The following is a 19,171-nucleotide window of genomic DNA, read 5'->3' on the forward strand; positions in this document are numbered from 1 at the left end:
TACATATAGGTTTCTTCCTGCTAAAGGGATTTAAAAAAAAAAAAAAAAAAAAAAAAAAAATGTCAGAATTCTTACGCATGCATATGTACTCAGTACTTGATTTGGACCCCTTAGCTGCGCTCTAAAAGATCTTTAAATAAAGTAGACTTATCTTGTGTGCCAGACTGCTCCCAAACATGAGGGGGCAAATAATACCTCTAAAACACTTAAGTTGGCTTTATTAAATGTTAGAGCTTTAACTAGGAAAACATTTTTAGTTAATGGTTTAATCACTGAGCACAGCCTGGATTTTATGTTTTTAACTGAAACTTGGTTGGACCAAAGTAACAGTGGAGCTGTTCTCATCGAGGCGACCCCTCCTAACTACAGTTTAGTGAGGCCAGGGTGAGCAGGAGAGGAGGAGGGGTTGCTGTCTTATTTAATGAATCATTTCAATGGAAGCAGTTATCTCCTGGAAGTTTTCAGTCTTTTGAATATGTGGCGTTACAGCTGAAGGCCTCATCTAAAGTTGTGTTTCTTAATGTTTACAGGCCTCCCAAATACGGCGCAGACTTTTTTAATGATCTCAGTGAACTGCTGTCTGTGACCCGTGTTGATTTTGACTGCAATTATTGTTGGGGTTACTACTACTACTACTACTACTAATAATAATAATAATAATACTAATAATAATGGATTGGATTTATATAGCGCTTTACAATGCCACTATTCATTCACTCTCGCATTCACACACACTGGTGGAGGCAGCTACAGTTGTAGCCACAGCTGCCCTGGGGCAGAACTGACAGAAGCGAGGCTGCCATATCGTGCCATCGGCCCCTCTGGCCAACACCAGTAGGCGATAGGGTAAAGTGTCTTGCCCAAGGACACAACGACCAGGACAGAGAGCCCGGGGATCGAACCAGCGACCTTCCCGTTACAGATATCTACTGTTCCTTTCTTTCTTTTTTCCTAAAGCACTTTGAATCACCGTGTTGTTGAATTGTGCTATATAAATAAACTTGCCTTACCTTTCATTATCATACAACACAGGAACACACTGGTTACATTTAGGCAAATATGAAAAAGCAGATTCATTTCCGTTTTAGCCTCAACATTCAGAGACGTCTACAACTGAAACAATGTCAGCACAGCAGGATGATGATTACAATATTTATTTTAAAAAAATGACATGGTTCAGGAAAAACACAGCTGGACTCGGCCCAGCCTTTTAACTACAATTAGGAGAAGAACCACACAATCCATGAGCCTGTTCACTTCAAACTTGCCTGAAACGACAGCTCCTGCTGTCACCACTCAGTAATTTCCACATAAGAGCAGAGCTCTAGGCCACATGACAAACCCTGTGCTTTTAGACAGACACTTAAAAATACAAAATTCATGCAAAGTACACACACAAGTCCAAAACAACACAGACACACACGTGGAATTCAAACTCATGCAACTGAATTTCATGCACAGAATAAATAATAAAAATCTTTAAGTGTTCACCAAGTCTAACAGCATGGGCTGCCACGGTTTGTTTTTCTTCAGAATTTAACAGGAATTGAGCAGTTTGGCATCACTGGAACAGAGTCCACAAAAAGGATAACATGTGCAAGAATGCATGTAAAACACACAATGGTCCCTTACAAAAAAACAAAAAAAAACAAAACCTCGCTGAACACACCACACCACACTGAAAAATTATATAGAGTTCACAATGTACCAGAGCAACACGTGCAACGAGGTCTGAGAAGAACCAACAATGACCTCAGGAAAAACTCATGTACACTGCACCCATCTGATGAGTATTAGGAGCCACTCCATTCAACGGATTCTGCACAGAAAAAAATAATTAAAAACAAATGTATTCTGTCATGTGTTATGATGACAATCGGAGTCATATTACAACAAAAATGTGGTATTAACTAAAGGAATCATTAAAAGTTGCATTGTGACAAATCCTTAATTGCAGAAGATTTAAGAATAAATTCTGCAGAGGCCTTAATACTCAACATTCAGTGCATAAAGAACCACAGCAGATTACAGCTGGACTAATGTATAAAACCAAGTATCATGTTTCACATAAAAAGCAAAAAACAATAAATAAGGTTTTTGACAGTATCAGATTAATGCACAATTTAAAGCTGACACATCAAAATTTCATGTTTGCTTCATGTTTCTCAATTGCATATTCTGGAAACAAAGACAGACATGAATTAAAGGGCAGCTTCAGTTTCAGCCCCTTAATCACAGAACATGAATATATTTAAGCTTAAGTTCTTGGGACACAGAAAATTAGAATTTAAGACACACTTAGAGGTTTTATAGTGATAGCAACGACAATAGTAAGGATTGGAACGTTTTGATCAACTTCCTTATTGCCGTGTTAGTGGGCTGTATAGGAAGTGCATAAGGTGTAAGCAGGAAACCGCCACTAAAGAACAGGGGAGAGAAAATTAAGAAAAACACAACAAAAGACTCCACAGAGAGGGAAAACAGCCGAGTCCCGCTGGCTCAGCAGCCAGTGGCACCATTGATGAAATGAGCCATCAGCCTTTCACAGTCGATTCAGAAGCACTTCCTGAAGACTATCTGTGGTCCATACTCCTCGTATTCTTCCTGACTGATCCATGCAGAGGTAAAGGTAGGCATATTTGCCAACACTGCTCCTCCTCTCCACACTGAGGAGTCTCTATCTTTGGGGCTGGTTACACAAACACTGCCCCCCATGTCTGAGGGCAGCAGGCCTTTGATTTCATCCTGCAGTCGCTCAGGCAGGCTGGGCAGCAAAGTGTTCCCACCTTCAGGAAGAGAGGACAAAACAAATTGAAGCAGAATTTGGAAAATCATTGTACTTCAGATTGTAGTGCAACACCTTACCAAGAACCAAATGTTACCTGAAAGTACAATGTTTCCCAGGAAGCAGCGCCTCAGGTCAATGTCTGTGCTAAGGATTGACCTGTAGATGCTTTCGTGCATCCCATAATGGTCCCGTCCAATCAGCTCAGGTTTGAACAGAATCTCAGGTGCCCTGGATGAACAGGGGGTACACTCTGCTAAAGAGTCTGCTATACAACAAACAAGGTGACCGCAAGATCATTTCTAAAACTTAAGTGTTGGTAAAAAGCAGGAAGCAGCCCCCCAACCCACCAGCATTACCTGAACCTCTCTGTGCTGAGGGTAATAATCTGCCCATCTGGCATGGTGTAATGCATCTCTCTGCAGGATGACTGCCCCCGATTTAGCTCATCTTCATAGTTGAGAGCGACACAGCAGCACGTCTCCTTCATCTCCCTCACTATCTCCTCCTCTGCTGTGGTACGCATGCACACTCCCTGTTCCCGGAGAAGCTTAAAGAACAAGCACAGCAAGCTGGTTTTGCCTCGTCTTTAAACTAAGTTAGGAACCATCCAGGGATTATGCCTTCCAAGCAATCAATAACATAGCGCCTACACTGGAGCATTAACAGAAGTGCTAAATACCTTTTTAAGATGCAGTGTAACATCTAATCCAGCCAGGGGAAAGCGTTGCACAGCATGAGGTAGACAGTATCCCTCAAACACAGGCACACTGTGGCTCACTCCATCCCCAGAGTCAAACACCACACCTATATCAAATACACACATGTAGGATCATAGGATCAGATTTGAGTGGTTTAAATACACCAAGCTGAACAAAGTCTTCAGACAAGCCATCATCCGTGTGCATCAATCAGTGCGTGACGACGAGCGACTACAGTACCAGTGGTTCTTCCCGCTGCGTAGAGCGCTAGCACTGCTTGCATGGCTACATAGGTGAAAGGCACGTTGAAACACTCAAACATGATCTCAACCGCGTGCTGCCGATTCTTCGAAGGGTTCATGGCCGCTTCAGTCAAAAGAACCGGGTGATCTTCTGGTTCCACACGCAGCTGCTGGAACGTATGATGCCAGATCTAAGAGACAAAAAGTTAAGCACCAAGAGTAAATGAGCTTGTGGACAACCAATACTTTATTTCTTTTGAGGGAAGCATGTTAATGGGTGGGGAAGTTGCAAAGTGGGTGAGTTCTCAAAACACAGACATTCAAACTAGACTAATCCACGGGGACAAATAGGCCTGCAGCTGCCCTCTAAGCCTCAGGAACATATTCCTGCCTGTGAAGTGAGGCTTTTGACAGCATCAACACATATACACTGTGTGACCAATGATGGGATAAAACCAGGGTATTTGCTGAATGGATTTATTATATTTGAGACTTGAACATAAGAGAGAACCATTTGTGCCTTTCCACTTTGCCAGAAAGTTTCAAGCAGCAGAGACTGTATGATAGATGAGCAAATGTACCTGTAACAATCAAGTATAAAATGAAGCTTTTGCAGCCTTTAAGGCTGTACCGACTCTCCCACATGCCAATAGCAATTTTATTTATACAGCACATTTTATTATTACGTGTAAACTCGCTTTGTTTAACACAGCAGATAAAAAATACTGACGGCCACCATCGCTACTGCTCAGCCTCCTACCAGCTGCACCTCATGTTACCTCATTCTCAGGTTACTGTGTTCACAAAGCTGGGTGTACACGCCACCCGCAGGCCTGACACAATGACAACAATACCCCCTCAGCCTCTTATGGCTTAGGGGTAAAAATATTAAAACCAGTGCAGTAGCAAAACAAAACAGCATATTAAGTGTAAAGTTTTCTAGTCCATTTATGGATATATGCACAGCAGGACCACAATAACATGTTTTTTAACTGAATGTACACATTTTCCTCACATGTCAAGTACTACAAACAAAAAAGCTTTGAGTCGTGCCTCTTTCAAACTAAGCCTCATATTGCTGGAAAAGACATCCAACATCTTCAGCCAGCTGGGTCTGTGGAACAGCTGTAACCTGTAGTCAGTAAACATTTAAGTACTAAAGGGGAATGATTCCAACATGAGTTTTTCATTTTCCAGTTGTTATGCAAACATGAGTCTCACCTTTTCCATTTCATCCCAGTTGTGAATGATTCCATTCTTTATGGGGTGCTTCAGAGTCAGAACCCCTCTCATGTGTTCTGCATCGTGACCAATGTAGGCCTCTCTTTCAAGGTTACCATTCAGTACTTCCTGCAAAGACAGGACAAAAGAAAAAAAGAAAAAAAAAAGTATATTTATACCCACACTTTAAATCCCCATAGTTTTCCTTATAGCTCAAAGTAGCTGTAGGCAGATGCCAACCAACTCTATAAACACACATCATGAGGCTGCTGTAATGAACAGACACAAGATGCAAAGACCAAGGCAATTTATAGAATACATTTACTGAAAATATTTTGAAAAGAAACACTCCACAAATATGTTTAAACATGTAGGGGCCAACCTCAGGGACACGAGTTAAAATCAAAGCGTCTAACAACGAATGCACTTACCTCATACTTTGGCACCCCAATTATTGTGGGGAATATAATGCTTGGTAGGTCTTGATCTGCAAATCCTGCCTTTATCAAACCAGAGCCTGAATCCAGTACAATTGGACTCTTGAAATCTGCAATCTAGAGACACAGATACAAACTTTTTTTCTTCTTGTTTTAAAAAAAAAAAAAAAACAATTTCCAGAGGTTCAAAAGCACTGAAATGATCTATTCTGACTACAACTTGATTTGTTTTCAATTCTGGCCACTCAGCGCTTGAGTCTATAAGCCACATTTTAGTCATACATTCAGAGTATGTGCACTCAGTTACACATGGCACACAGCAATTTAAAAGCCTGGGGTTGGGAGAAAACTTTCATAAGAACTTAACTAATGTTGACGTTAGGCTTTTAAATACGAGATATACTTTATGTTCTAAATGAAGACAAAAAGGTGACAGCTGAAGTAAGATGTGCCCACGTACCTCCGCCATGGGGCTATAAAACTGGATCTGACTTTCAGGTGACCCAGAGATTCTCAGAGCCTCAGAGCTCTGAACACTATCTGGTAGCTTTTCATTTGGTTCGTCTCTTCCACCTGAGTCAAACTCTAGAGGCTGATCAGCAGTCACTTGGGATACAGACTGTTTAAGTTGGTGGTCATCTGCAGGAGGTGAAGTGTGGATTTCCTCTGCTGACTGCACATGTAGTTTGAGTAAAGATGTGGGCATCTTTTCATTTTTACTCATTATTTCAGACGAGCGCTGTAATGATGCCCAACAGTTCTCTGGGGGTACATGGTTATCGTTTTCATGTTGTGTTACATTTGGACTGGAAACCAAGCTGTGGCTGGTGTCTGGAGGCACATTTTCTGGCAGCTCTTCAAGTACTTCATTTTGTAGATGAAGTTGGCCTTCACCTACAAAATAATGATCTAAGGACACCTCTGTGGAGTGAGGAGCTTCAAGTTCAGCACGGGCTTCATTCACAGGAAGCAAAGACTTTCTTGGCTTAGTTACAGGGGGAAGGAGTGATTTTCCACCTGGGTCAAAGGTGCCATCATCTACCCTCATTTCAGGGATTAAAGATGCTTCTGGACTGCATAAACTAGCAGACCTGGCCAATTCATTCCCATCGATGTATTGCGATTGGACACCTGCCTCTTCTGAGGGTTCCTGTAAATCAAATACATTGTTTAAGGTAATTTTGTAATATACTGACAGACCAGTTGTAGAACCACTAGCATCTTGACACTGGGAAAGTGGCAGTTGAGCCACATCTTGTGGTGAAGCCCCTTTGGTTACCTTAAGGTCTGAAACATCTTGAATAATTTTAGTCACACGTGTATTCGCAGACCCATCCATGGCAAGGCTGGCGACTGATCTTCCAGAACCATTGGGAAAGAGATCACAGAGCACTCTATCATCATGTTCTTTTCTAGGCCTTTCAGTTATAGAACATTTTTTAAACCTTTCATCAATATCCTCATTCTGTTTCGCTTTAAACTCTTTTTCTATACCCTTCTCCAGCTCCTCTACCTCCCTCTTCTCCTTTTCCAGCTGCAAATGTGAAGCCTCCCTCTCATTGGGTGAAGTCAGAAACACATTTGTACCCACAGGTTTGCTCTCCGAGAGCTCAGTGTTGAGTTTCTCTTTACTGTATCGAAACTTGTTGATCTGCAAGTTCTCTTCCATGATTAACCCGTCCAGGATATGAACCTTTCTCAGTTCCATCAGCAGGTCTGGCCTGCTGTCAGATACCGTTGGCGCTTCACTGTAAAGCCCATCCGCATTAGCTTTAGTTTCACGTGCAGACTCAGCTGACACGAGGTCAATGAAACCGTCAGATTCTGCAGAGTCAACGCAGTCATCGAAACAAAGAACACCAGCTTCAGCCAGCTCGTAGGACGACATCTGAAAAGAATAAGAAGGAAAAATATAGTGAATACCAAGGGACTATAAAAGAAGCTGACAAACCTACTGTGACATTACCCACTGGTTTGTAGGCTTCCCTTCAGGCAAACTGAGTTTTTCCATTCTGGCCATCATCTACCCATTTTTTGGAACCAGTAGTAAATTAAACATGGGTTAAAGGTTTGAACAGGTAAGACTCAGATTGATATCAGGCCTTAACAGGGGCGGATATCTACTCAATTCTGGAATTATTTTCAGAACAACCATCAGCACAATAGTTATAAGGAGTGAGTTAGACATTAACAAGCTAAAGATTACTGACATTTGTATTTAATAAGAAAAGTTCTTTGAATCAACATCTATTCGAGTCAGACATTTTATAAGACAAACCCCAGCATGTCTGACAGAGCCCCCTGTCAGCCTCTGATGAGGATTTAGCCATTTCAACATAGCACAGTACTTTGCAAATTACATAAGAAAAATATTTTAGCCAAAACTGGAAACAAGCTTGTTTCACTACTTGAAACAAGGTCAATACAACCAAGCTACAAAAGATGACAGTTGTCCACCTGGCTCTGTGTAAAAAAGTATTTGCCTCACATACCTAATAATTTTGTGCCACTGGCTGTAACAACTGCAGTAAAGTGTTTGGGAGAACTGGCACGGAGTCTTTCATGTTGCTGCTTGTTTTATGAGAAAAGCCTATTTAAGATGCTTTAACATGCCCTTAATCATATTTGAGTCTAGACTGAGTAGGCCATTTCAAATCCTTCATTTTTGGCCGACACTTGAGGTCCTTTAAATGTGCTATATAAATAAAGCCGACTTGACTTGCCAGACAAATTCAGATCATTTAAACAAAGCACTTTAACTTCAGGGCGTAAACTGATGGCCGGACAATCTTCTTGGTGAAGAGCAAAATTATTTACCGTTACCTGCCAACTAAACACATGCCAGGACAAAGTAATATTACACTGTATGTGAAAGAATGGCAAATGCAAATCATAGGAAATAAAATGATTGAAGTTGAGTCAATAATTGAGCTGGCTATACAGCAGTTTTCAAAGTCCTTGTATTTCATGACATCTGGGAATGACCAGTTAAATTTTCCTCTAATGGTTAAAAATCCAGGGGTCCACCTGGTGATTACTATGAATCATGGCTGAAGTTGGAGAAAACCAATAATTACTGAAATAAATTTTTATTTTTGGTTCATAAAAATATCAAGTAGATTAATTACTTCTTACTATAAAAGGCTGTCAAAAAGGAGAGTATAAATATAAATCTGAAAAGAATACCCTGAAAGCTGTACAACTCATGGGTTATACTTCATAGAGGAGTCGTCAGAGGCTCCTCACCCTAAAGAGGATCCAGGAGTTCTTACTTTAGTCTGTCATTTTTTTTTCTGTCTTTTTCTCTAGCTTTCTGCTACATGTGCATATGCTCTGAACCCTGGGGTTGCTTTGCGTTGTCTTGTTATTCTGTGTGTAGTTATGTGCTCCTTTGTTTTTGCATGACTGTTCAATAAACTGTGCTCTTTTTCAGAGTATCTTATTTAGTCCTTTGATATAAAAACCTAAAAAACAAACTGCAAGTGTGTTTTGATCATCTGAATGTACACGGTCTGTGGGAATGACAGAAGACGCTGCAGAGAGGCGTGTAAGACTGCAACTTGGGTTCCCGTTTTGGATCGTTTAATAAATTTGGCCAGATTTCCCAGAAAGGAGAGTTGCTCCCAAAGTGGGATAAATCCTGTCTCTCCTAACAAGACCAGGTTTCCCCAATTGTTTATAAACCACACATCATTTTCACATTTTGTCCATCTTCCTCTTACAGTCCAAAGACATCCCTGGACCTGTGCCTTGTGTAACTTACCTCTTATTCCGTGCCATAGAGGCATAGAGGAAATGACACAAACTGATGTCAAAAAGTAAGATCGAAAATTAATAGAATCTGTAACAAAGAACTGATCTGCTAGATGCTTCACCTACCGTATCAAGCTGGTCCTCACCATCACACAATCGCCAGACACCCTGCCTGTCCTCTGTCCTCAGCAGTGCATCTAGCACAGCTTCCTGAGCCAGAACATTTTCCTCCTCCTGCAAAATAAAAACGAATAGTTATGTCTATAACTTCTGTTCCCTTTCAGTCGACTCACTCTGTACACTGGACACGCGAGGGCGTGATATCCCATACTTATGCATTGTACCGAGTGAATCGACTGAAAGGGAACTTGATCCGTTCTGTCCAGAAGTCACAACAACCAGCACTGTCTTCATTTCTCAAATGATCCCCCTCTCACCTCTAATATTTCATCAGCCTTGTCCAAGATATTCTCCACTTCCCTCAGACCTTCCTCTTCCTTCACATCCCAGTCCTTCATGGACAACTCGCTGGAAAGTCGGGAGGGGAAATAAAATAAGGCATTAGGCAATTCTTCAATTTCCCAGTTTACCATCCTTCCTTCAACTCTTTCATCTTACCCTCATTAATTTGCTGCCATAAGGAATCAAAGTAGACAATACAGTGTCTGCATGTTATGATGAAATGTAACAGTAGGTGCGACTGTAGGGATTTTACTGGTTCAGAATGCAGTTTGGCAGGTGATCATGCCTGATCAGTCCTCATCATAAATTGCAATAAGTCAGAGTCCCTTATGTGACAAATCTAATTATTTTGTCACTTGTGACCAACAATAAAAAAAATAAATTTAAAAAAAAAAAAAAAGATTACTCGTGTAGGATCTGTGTAACAACTGAAATTTCAATACCACTGCTGAAATTTCTTTGAGAATTGCACACTGTAGGAGAAGCAACATACTGATCGACATTTGAAGCCAAACAAATTACCCATTATCGTCGTCATCATCTTGATTTTGGTCATGGAGGTCATAAGAATCCCAGAGTAGAGTAGGAACCCCCTCTGTGGAACAGATGGACTTGTCCTGTCCTTCAATAACAGTGCTGGAGAGAACACTGCAAATGGGACTTAGTTCAGGATGTTCCACACAACTTTGTGGATGTAATATCCAGTCCCTGCTCTGTGATCCTTCGGGTTCTGTGCTCCTTAAAACCTCAGGTGTAGGCTGAATTTGAGACCTGCTAGCCTGGGTGCCACTGACATGCTCATCTGAAGAATCGTGATCAACTTTTTGAGGTGCTGGATTTTGTGTACTGCTGACAGTGTAAGAGTTTTCCAAATCCTCTACCGGCAAGCTAAGCCAAGGGTTACTGGACCCAGCAGCTATGCGCTTTACTTTGATCTCAAACTGATTCAGCAAATCAGCTTTAGGAGAGTTTCCTATAGAGCCCAAGTCATGCTCCTCTCTGTGAGCCCTACAATCTGAAACACTGGAAATAATGTCATGGATTTTAGGCGGGCTTGAGGCAGGTATTGCAAAGTCTCTGGTTGCAGCAATCGGGGAGGACGGTTTGCCCATAGCTGACACCAACCCTGAACCTCCAGTCAAGGGAGATGTTCCAAAGACATGGGCAGCTTCTTTACCACCTTTACATTTAGCGAGGTTTGACTCTGAAACATGGTGTGGCACAGGTTTTGACGTGGTAGAATCAGCAGATAGGAGATTCACATGGTTGCCCCTCAGTAACTCATACTGCCACTGTAGGGCCATCTGGAGTTGTTCGACAGGCACTGGTCCTGAAGAGCTTAGAAGTTTCCTCAGTGTCAAGCACCTGACGAATAAAAAAATAAATAGAAAATGAGATAATGGCACCAGAAAAAAAATTAATAGCAAACTGGTGTGGCTGGCTGCTCAGCCAAACTGTCAAATGTCATTTGACATACTGAATATTTGGGTTGAATGGGTGATGAGATCCAAACTAAATGAGCAGCCATAAGCTACAAACGCTGATCAGCTGATTAAATCTATTCCAAATATTACTCCATCTGCTAAAAATGATTCAGTGACAGCATGAATAAATAAAGAATCCAGTGGACCAATGAATACAGACGACAACACTGGAGTAAAACCATTTAAATTGCCATCATCTGCCAAATTTGATTGCTGAATCAGTGTTCAACTGAAGATAAAAATATAGATCACACAACGGACAACTTATAGATGTGATATTTTACCCAGCAAAGACTCATTTTGGCAATTCTGAGTCCAAGTGAAGCCTCTAAACTCTGAGACATTTCACCTTTCAAAAAGTCACTCAAGTGTCAACAAAAAAATAGAAAACCGAACAAAATGGATGAATGTTTGTTTCTCATCATTTAATTAAAAGCTTAAACTTTGATAGAAATTGATTTCATCTCTGGTACATCTCTTTTTGTGGCTTGTAACTCGCGCAAATCACAAATTCAGCAGCTCAAATTAGAATATTTCATTCAAGTTTGAGTAAATTACTATTGAAAAATAAAGTTGATTCATAGCATCATAGCAGGTCAAATTCTCAAAATAAGGAGCTGCACTTGAGTGCTTCATTCCTTACCCTTCCTACAAGAGTACACACTGGATGATCTTTTATGAAATGACAACATACTTATACATATTCAGTTTTTACCAAGTCTGCTTTCTGGAAGAGGACCAAGCTTCCTGCTAACAGCCCATAAATGACATTTGGTAACGGCAGTGGTTGACATGTCTGATGTCTCAGGAAGCTGTGTCTACTTTTCAACAAATTTGCTTTTGCACAAAACTGCAAGAAAGTTGATCATTGATGCACACGCACACCTTATTTGCTTGCACTCAAGGTATGACTTTGTACACAACAATCTGCACTGTCTGTTGAAATGGACAAACCCGTTTAAAATCAATCGCATCACCTTTGAGACATCCGTTTCCCCGTCTGCTGGATCTCATCATCTGGGATTGCATTTGCCAAATGAGACAGATGGAGCAGCTCCTCCATTTCTGGAGGGGGATTGTTCTTCAGAAAAGTGGACAGCCTCCATCTCCACCCAGGCATCATCCCCCAGTTCTTCTGCTGCAGCTGGATGGAGGAAGCCTCTTCACGAACACCCGACAGGAGCTCCTGGAGGAAGTTCTGGCAAAGGACCAGACTGTACCAGCTGCTGGCCTAAACAGGTAAACGGCATAATTTCTGCTATTCTTGGGGGTGGGGCCAATTTATTTTAGACAACAGTAACCAGGTATGGCAATAACAAAGTTAGACTCAAATTTTTTATCAACATCATCTTTAAGTAGTTAAAAAGCATTTGTCCTTGAAATTAAAAATGCACACCGGCTGCCATTAGACAGCACAGGATGATAGAAAAATGTTAGTAAGCCAGTTGGATGATAGGTCAGTGTGATTTGAAAGAGGATGTCTGGCACGCGGAGTGAAAAAAATAAAAATTACTGTCAGTGATTACAGACAGTAAAGGTATTTTTGTTGTTTTGTTTAATGTGGCGAGCATTACCTCACAACAGTAAGACAAAAAGCTGTTGATCGTTAGCTTAGGTTCCAAAACAAAAGTTCTTCCAATGAATCAAATGCGCTGCTGATGTTCACGCTACAGGACATGCCTGTAAGTTTTCCACAACTTGCCTTGCTGTAGTAGCGATGGTAGCTGGAAACTGCTCTGAGGGTTTGCAGAATCAAGTTCACGGCAGAGTCAAGTTTGTCCTTCAGCCTCTCCAGATCTGCAGCCCAGCTCCCTTTGGGCTGACTGTCCAAGGGGAGAATCTCTGCTGAAGTCTGGATTACATCTTCAGCCCAGCGAACAAGTGCCTGGTAGGTGAGAGATTAACCTTTACTTCAAGCACAAGTTAACAGCATCCGTAACACAGTTAGCAACACTAATGTTACAAACAACTAGGATTTAACTGAACCGTGGTGTAATCTAATCGAGGTCGATCTATGTTGCAAGGTAAGATTCATAACATGCAAGCTAAAGCCATACCATAGCAGGAGTGTGGATGGATGCTTCAAATTCAGACACCAGAATCACAGCTTTTGTGGGGTCCTTGGCAATCTCTACTTTGAAGGGCTGGATCTTCTCTCGAAGAAGAGTTTCAATCTTCTCAGAAACCTGTAAGCAAGCGTCAAGAAAACCCAACATCCGGCTGCCTTTAGTTGCGGATCGGTTGTTGTTCCCCATTTACTGGGAGAGCTGATAATTTTCTTCAAGTGGTCACACTAGTTTTCCACAAACACTGAGCCGTTTATACTAACACGATTATCTGTACTTTTATCTAGTTCTGTACTTAGCTGCACGCCCAAGGCCATTTTTAAAGATGAGAACTGCACCCTTGGCAATTCACAATCAGAAAATTATTTAATAGTTCATATTTTAAGGTTATCCAGATGTACAAAGCCACATTTGTCCTGTGGATACTCAGTTTTGTGGTCAAACATTCCCTACTCTGCTCAAACCAAAACAGCCTGAGTAAAGTGACTCAGGTCATTTAGGTTTTGGTTTAGACCACTAGGTTTAAAAATTTTTATTTATTTATTTTTTTTAAAGGAAAGCATTACATGTGGACTCGCTGTTAGACCCACCTGCAGCACATTATCACGCAACTGGAACACACGTAGCCTTAAACGAGCTTTAGAAAACAGCTGCTGCCACAGCAACTCCACTTTTTCCACAGCAGCAGTTATCCTGTAATTAAATGGCACAGTGAGTGACATCAACTCTTAAAAGTGCCCGATAGAGTTTCTTAGAGTAGCAAAAAACATTAATCTTAGATAATCCTTAGTCATACTGGCATTTTGCTTTAGCTGATGTGAAATGGGATCATTACAAAACTGGTGGATTAAGATAAAGAACCCATTTTCATGACTTGACACAGAGATCTGGCTGCGTGCAGTACCTGCTGTGGTTCTGGAGCATATCAAAGGCCATCTGAGTGAAGAGGGCAGTTCCAGCCATATCCTGGAAGCACGGCTCCCTGTCAGGCCAACGCAGCTTCCCCACCAAGCTCTCACAGTTCCTCAGTAGCTCCTCCAGCCCCAACTCCCTGATCACATCATACATGTGGGACAGTAAGCTTTAATGTTTACCTGTGAAACGCCCTTAGATTGGTCAGAAGCTGCCAACACCACCTCTTTCATCCGAACGTGCAGGGGTAACCCTGGGTTAACTTGATAACCAGCTTTCTGAAAGAGTTTATCCTGATCGACAGTGTTAGAGTAAGCCGCTTCACATAACAGAAAGATACCCACAGCACGTTGAATGACTTTCCTAGTATAGGGCCCGAATTAGCAACTAGAGCACATTATTTACTCTTGATGGTACTAATATTATACCATGAATACAAGAAAAACAAGTGTTACACCAAACAAGCATCTGTGCACATCCCCCTCTGCCGTCCTGCTGCTATAAGGTTTATATTTCAGTGAATATTTGATTGACAAAAATATTGCAGACAAGAAAGTGCCACACCCTTTTTTTAGACTGCAGCTGCTTGATAAGATCATAACCAAGAAATGGCAATTCTAACCTCCTGAGCTGCTGAAACTTGGCTTCAGTGCTGAAGCAGAATTGCCGGAGCTCGCTGACGGTGGTGGGCAGTGGCAGCCTGGACAGAGCCTGCAGTGCAGAGATGCATGAAGGCAGCCGCTGGACTACAGACACAAACTCCTGGACAAACACATCGATCTCCTGCAGGAAGCAGCATGCGTCAGAGATCATCAAAATGCATCTGTGCACACAGGATTTCACAATATGGGACTTCACTACTGTTTATTTTAGACAGCTTTAAGGTAAGCATGAGTTTAAGGCTACTCATTTTCCCGATTTAGTCATGTCAACAGTCGATTACGTCAACCAAATGCCAATTCAGTCTATGGGGATTGTATCCCAAGTAGTATCAATAGTATAAATAGGTTTCCCCACAGGCAAAGAGGTGCCACAGTTAACAGTCATGGCCCAGCTGAATATGACTGAATGGATAATTAATGGAAAGAGGGCTCCTTTCAATGGCTAATAAGATCAGCTCATTATGCAAGGTATTTGCACAAGCTTCATGGAGGTGACCAATAAGAGGTGCTGGCTGCTCAAACAGAAATCTGCATCTATGCTCGCAATAAATATTCAATGGATTCTGACCTATTGTTAGTTATTAGTGGATTACCAGAGAGACTGTTTCTCACGTCACACTTGAGCAGAAACATTTCAACATACACACAAATCCCCCGACTAATCATAAGACTGATTCTTAAGTCTTGCTATCAGACTAACGGTTGTGTTAAACAAATATAACAAATTAGTTAGAATGGTTGGCTTACAGTTGGTTGGGGCAGACAATCATCAACATAATCACCCATTAAAAAAAGAATCCTTAAACACTGACCCTTCCACTGCTCTTCCAGCTTATTCCTATGACCAACAGCTTTGGAAAGGAAACATAACTACATCGTCATATGTCTAAATAACAGGCAGGACATACATTCATGTCTTTATCTTACTCATACCTCTTTATAGATGCACACATTACAAGTAGAAAAGCTCATGTTAAATTCCATATTTGTAGCTACCTTTGCTACAGTTGGTGCATGACAAGTTGTTTCCCAGAGAAGCAGCAGCATTTTAATACAGGTTCTTCACCTGAGGTGTTTATCTCTTCCTTCAGCTGCTCCCTTTTGGGCTCAGAATTGTCACCTGCATCAATTTTATTCTATCACTAGTATTGTCTTCTGTAACCCCCCCCAACCCCTCTCATTACATCCATGAATCTTCTGAGGTCTTCCTCTTTTCCTTCTGCTTGGCAGTTCGATCATCATCCTCTGTATAATTTACCCACTATCCCTCCCCTGCACATGTCCAAACCATCTCAGCCATCGCTCTGATGGACTCGTTTCTAAGCATCTGATTTTCATTCTTCTCCTGACACTCCTATCTTCCTAATACAGTACCACATCTTGGCACCTTATCCTATACTTTGTGTAGATCCACAATTACACAGTGAAGCTCCTTCAGAACTTCTCCATCAATATTCTCAAAGCAAATATCACATCTGTAGTGCCCTTTCTCAGCATGCTGCTGTTCACAGCAACTCCTTCATATCTTCATTGTATGGCTCATCAACTGCACATCACATTCCTCCATTCCTCTGGCACACTTACTCTCTGGGATTGTTTCCATCTGGTTAAAGTCCACTCCCTCTGTCCCATAAATCACCACAGATATGTGATCAAGACCACAGGCCCTTACCCTCTGTATCCTCTTCACAGTGATTTTTCTATACTTTCTAAATGAAACTGGTCTCCCAGAAAGCAGCATCACTACCTTAATGAAGGCAACCCAGCTCTGATGACGGTACATGAGGTATCCACCCAGTGACCATGGTAGCTGGCTTCGATCAATGTAGTTCTGGAGCTCTGGGATTTCTCTCAGAAGGACCCTCTACAAAATGTTTATAAAAGGAGATCAGAACTGCTCACTTACATTAAATCTAAACAAAGTCTGTGCATAACAGTTTGATATACTCACTTTGAAAGAAGCAGGATAATCCTTCGATGGAGCCAGCAGCTTCAACATTAGCTTCTCAAGATCCTTTTTTTTGGGCTGAAGGATGTACACAGTGTGGACTGTGCGCTTTTGTAGCTTTTTAAAAAAAAAAAAAAAAAAAAAAAAGGAAAAGAAAAAGAAAAATTTGCACCAACAATTATTCTTTGTTTTCTTCAATGAAAACACATGGTTGCTCATACAGCACTCAATCACACAGCAGCAACAGTTTTTAAAATGGCTTCACTGGTTAAGTAAACACAAACATCTCTGAAACCCTTTGCCTCATCTTCAATTCTTCAGGCATTAGATTCATGCAACATTTTCTCCAATTTAACTCCCCAACAGCAACAACACATAAAATGTAAAAATGTATCGCTAAATGAAAACCTTCATTCTGGAGTCCTACATTTTAGTCCTTCCACAGGTTAGACAGCTGACGTCTAAACAATATTTCATTATTATTTGGGACTCAAATTCTTCAGAGTACTTTGGGGGTCTATACTTTGTTCACAAAAAAGTAAATAATACAATTCATATTCATCACAATTCAACAGCAGCCTGCTGGGTAATAAGTACATCTACATCAGTCCAGTTTTGTCATGTGGGACTTGAACCTTCATTGCACTGGTAGTGAGAGCTGGGTGCAGCATGGCTATTCAGTCCTGCCACCATATGAGCTGCAAACACCAGCTGCCTAAAAGCATTTCAGCATAGAACTTCAGTCTAAAAAAAAAAAAAAAAAAAGTAAACCATCATCTTGAAAAGGTCTCACAATGTAGCCACACACTCCACTTCATCATAACAATACCTCAAGCAGCAGTAGAGACGCGACAATGAAACTGATGGTAGAGAGTGAGGCATCCCTCAGATCAGCCACAACTGACACCATGCTCTGCTTTTCCTGTTTTTTACTGTCAGAGAGAAACAGTCCAAACATCACTGTACACACAAACACAGTGCAAAAAAAAAAACAAAACACGTGTTTGTTGAATTCCACCTACTTGTGCTGATACTGAAAGTAATTTATGAAGTCCACCACTTCAGCTTTGCTGAGGTCTGAGCAGAGTTTGTATTGCCCATCCACTGGGAACATAACCAGAGGGCAGCCATGTTGATCAAAAGTACCTGAAAAGCCAGATAAACCCATTATGTGCAAATTTTAGGGATCAAGAAGGAAAATAAAATGAAAGAGGCCTAGACATCCGGACCGAGTTAAGGACATTTTCATGCGGCTGCCAGTTTTGCCAAAATAAATGAAACATTTAAAAAGACTGAGTATCACCAGGAGTGGAGGAGTTCTAAAGCCTTCACGCAAGCTCTCTTAGGTCTCACACTTTCAAACATTTATGAATACACCAGGCACATGATACACAAATGTGGGTTAATAGCTACCAGGGAATAACACCGCTCCGGAGCAGAGCACATGATCCGCAGGCAGGGTCGGGGAGGGAGCACTCTCCTGCAGCGGCTCCGGGACGTCTGAAAGGGTTGGGAAGAAATTATTTTTATTGGCTCACACCCGAAAACTGCAACAGTCCATAATATCTGACCGCTCCAGCAAATTCCTCAGCTCCACACAAAAAGTTGGCTAAAAAGTTCATCAGTGCTTCAGTCATGAACCCAGCGAGGTGTCTGTGTGCTGTGGCTCCATGGGAGCAGCACTGACCGAGCGACACTGGTCTCTCTCCTACCTTTTGCGCGTCGGCTTATCGGAGATTCTCCACTCCTGGCTCGTTTCCAGGACATGTTTGCGCCTTAAGCGAATTCTCTGTGTGTCTCCGAACCGGACTCGACACTGAGAAGTTCTACAGCGGTGCAGCAAAACAAAGACGGATTAACCCCGGCTGCTCTCTGCCTCGTTCCGCCATCTCACAGCCACCCCAATCCACCTGACTGAATCAGCTCCAATGACTGAGGGCTGCTCGCTTCTTTTATAAACCAGGAGGGCGGAGGAAACGCCGAGAAGGACGGACAAAAAGTGAAGCCCACCAACCGACTCTGCTCAACAAGCAAGTCATTATTATATACAGCACTAAGCCCCTGAGAAATACGTGTTTGAAGTTAACGTTTCTTGTTTCATAATGGCAAGAGACACAAATAACACAAAATGACTGCAAATAGATCCGACAGAGACGGTCAGAGCTTACTGAGACAGAACACAACTCCAAAAAAATGACCACAAAGAGACAAAGTCAAAAAGACACACAATAAAGAGACACCAAAAGACCTCAAATAGACAAAAAATAAACAAAAATCATTCAGAGACTCAAAATAACAAAACTATTAACTTCAGAGCATCTGGTTCTAAATTTTTGTTGCACAACATTCCCATCCCTCATCATATTCTGTACAAATACTAATGTGAAAGCTGGATCAGCAGATACAGTATTTTTCATCACTTTGAGGCTTGAACTGAAACTATTTACCTCCATAGAGCAGGCCACTAATGCCTCAAGTGTTTCCTTTTGTGTAAGAAC

At 41.6% G+C, this 19,171-nt stretch overlaps 1 protein-coding gene and 1 long non-coding RNA gene across 4 annotated transcripts in view; one reads left to right on the forward strand and one right to left on the reverse strand.

Annotated features, from left to right (window-relative positions):
* Window positions 1-19,171, forward strand: part of LOC146502667 (uncharacterized) — a 264,594-nt gene that overhangs the window by 153,345 nt on the left and 92,078 nt on the right. The gene's annotated exons all lie outside the window — the stretch shown is intronic.
* Window positions 1,120-18,604, reverse strand: LOC146502673 (uncharacterized). Of its 3 annotated transcripts, XM_085133351.1 has the most exons (24): window positions 18,386-18,603; window positions 18,087-18,173; window positions 17,696-17,819; window positions 17,503-17,605; window positions 16,677-16,790; window positions 16,473-16,589; window positions 14,686-14,846; window positions 14,056-14,202; window positions 13,742-13,844; window positions 13,143-13,271; window positions 12,788-12,970; window positions 12,063-12,316; window positions 10,124-10,966; window positions 9,577-9,667; window positions 9,266-9,373; window positions 6,666-7,274; window positions 5,847-6,536; window positions 5,381-5,503; window positions 4,950-5,078; window positions 3,727-3,919; window positions 3,468-3,592; window positions 3,145-3,335; window positions 2,883-3,016; window positions 1,120-2,786 (listed from the first exon to the last, which is right to left on the reverse strand). In XM_085133351.1, exons 1-24 carry the CDS (start codon window positions 18,438-18,440, stop codon window positions 2,554-2,556), a joined length of 5,046 nt encoding a protein of 1,681 aa, XP_084989477.1. In that variant the 5' UTR covers window positions 18,441-18,603; the 3' UTR covers window positions 1,120-2,553. The 3 variants fall into 3 exon arrangements, with proteins under 3 accessions (XP_084989477.1, XP_084989476.1, XP_084989475.1); XM_085133350.1 differs by having other exon boundaries at window positions 5,847-7,274; window positions 16,677-16,781; window positions 18,386-18,604; XM_085133349.1 differs by having other exon boundaries at window positions 5,847-7,274; window positions 18,386-18,604.

The sequence above is a fragment of the Neolamprologus multifasciatus genome, chromosome 15 (genome assembly GCF_963576455.1).
Source record: "Neolamprologus multifasciatus chromosome 15, fNeoMul1.2, whole genome shotgun sequence".
NCBI classification, from domain to species: Eukaryota; Metazoa; Chordata; class Actinopteri; order Cichliformes; family Cichlidae; genus Neolamprologus; species Neolamprologus multifasciatus.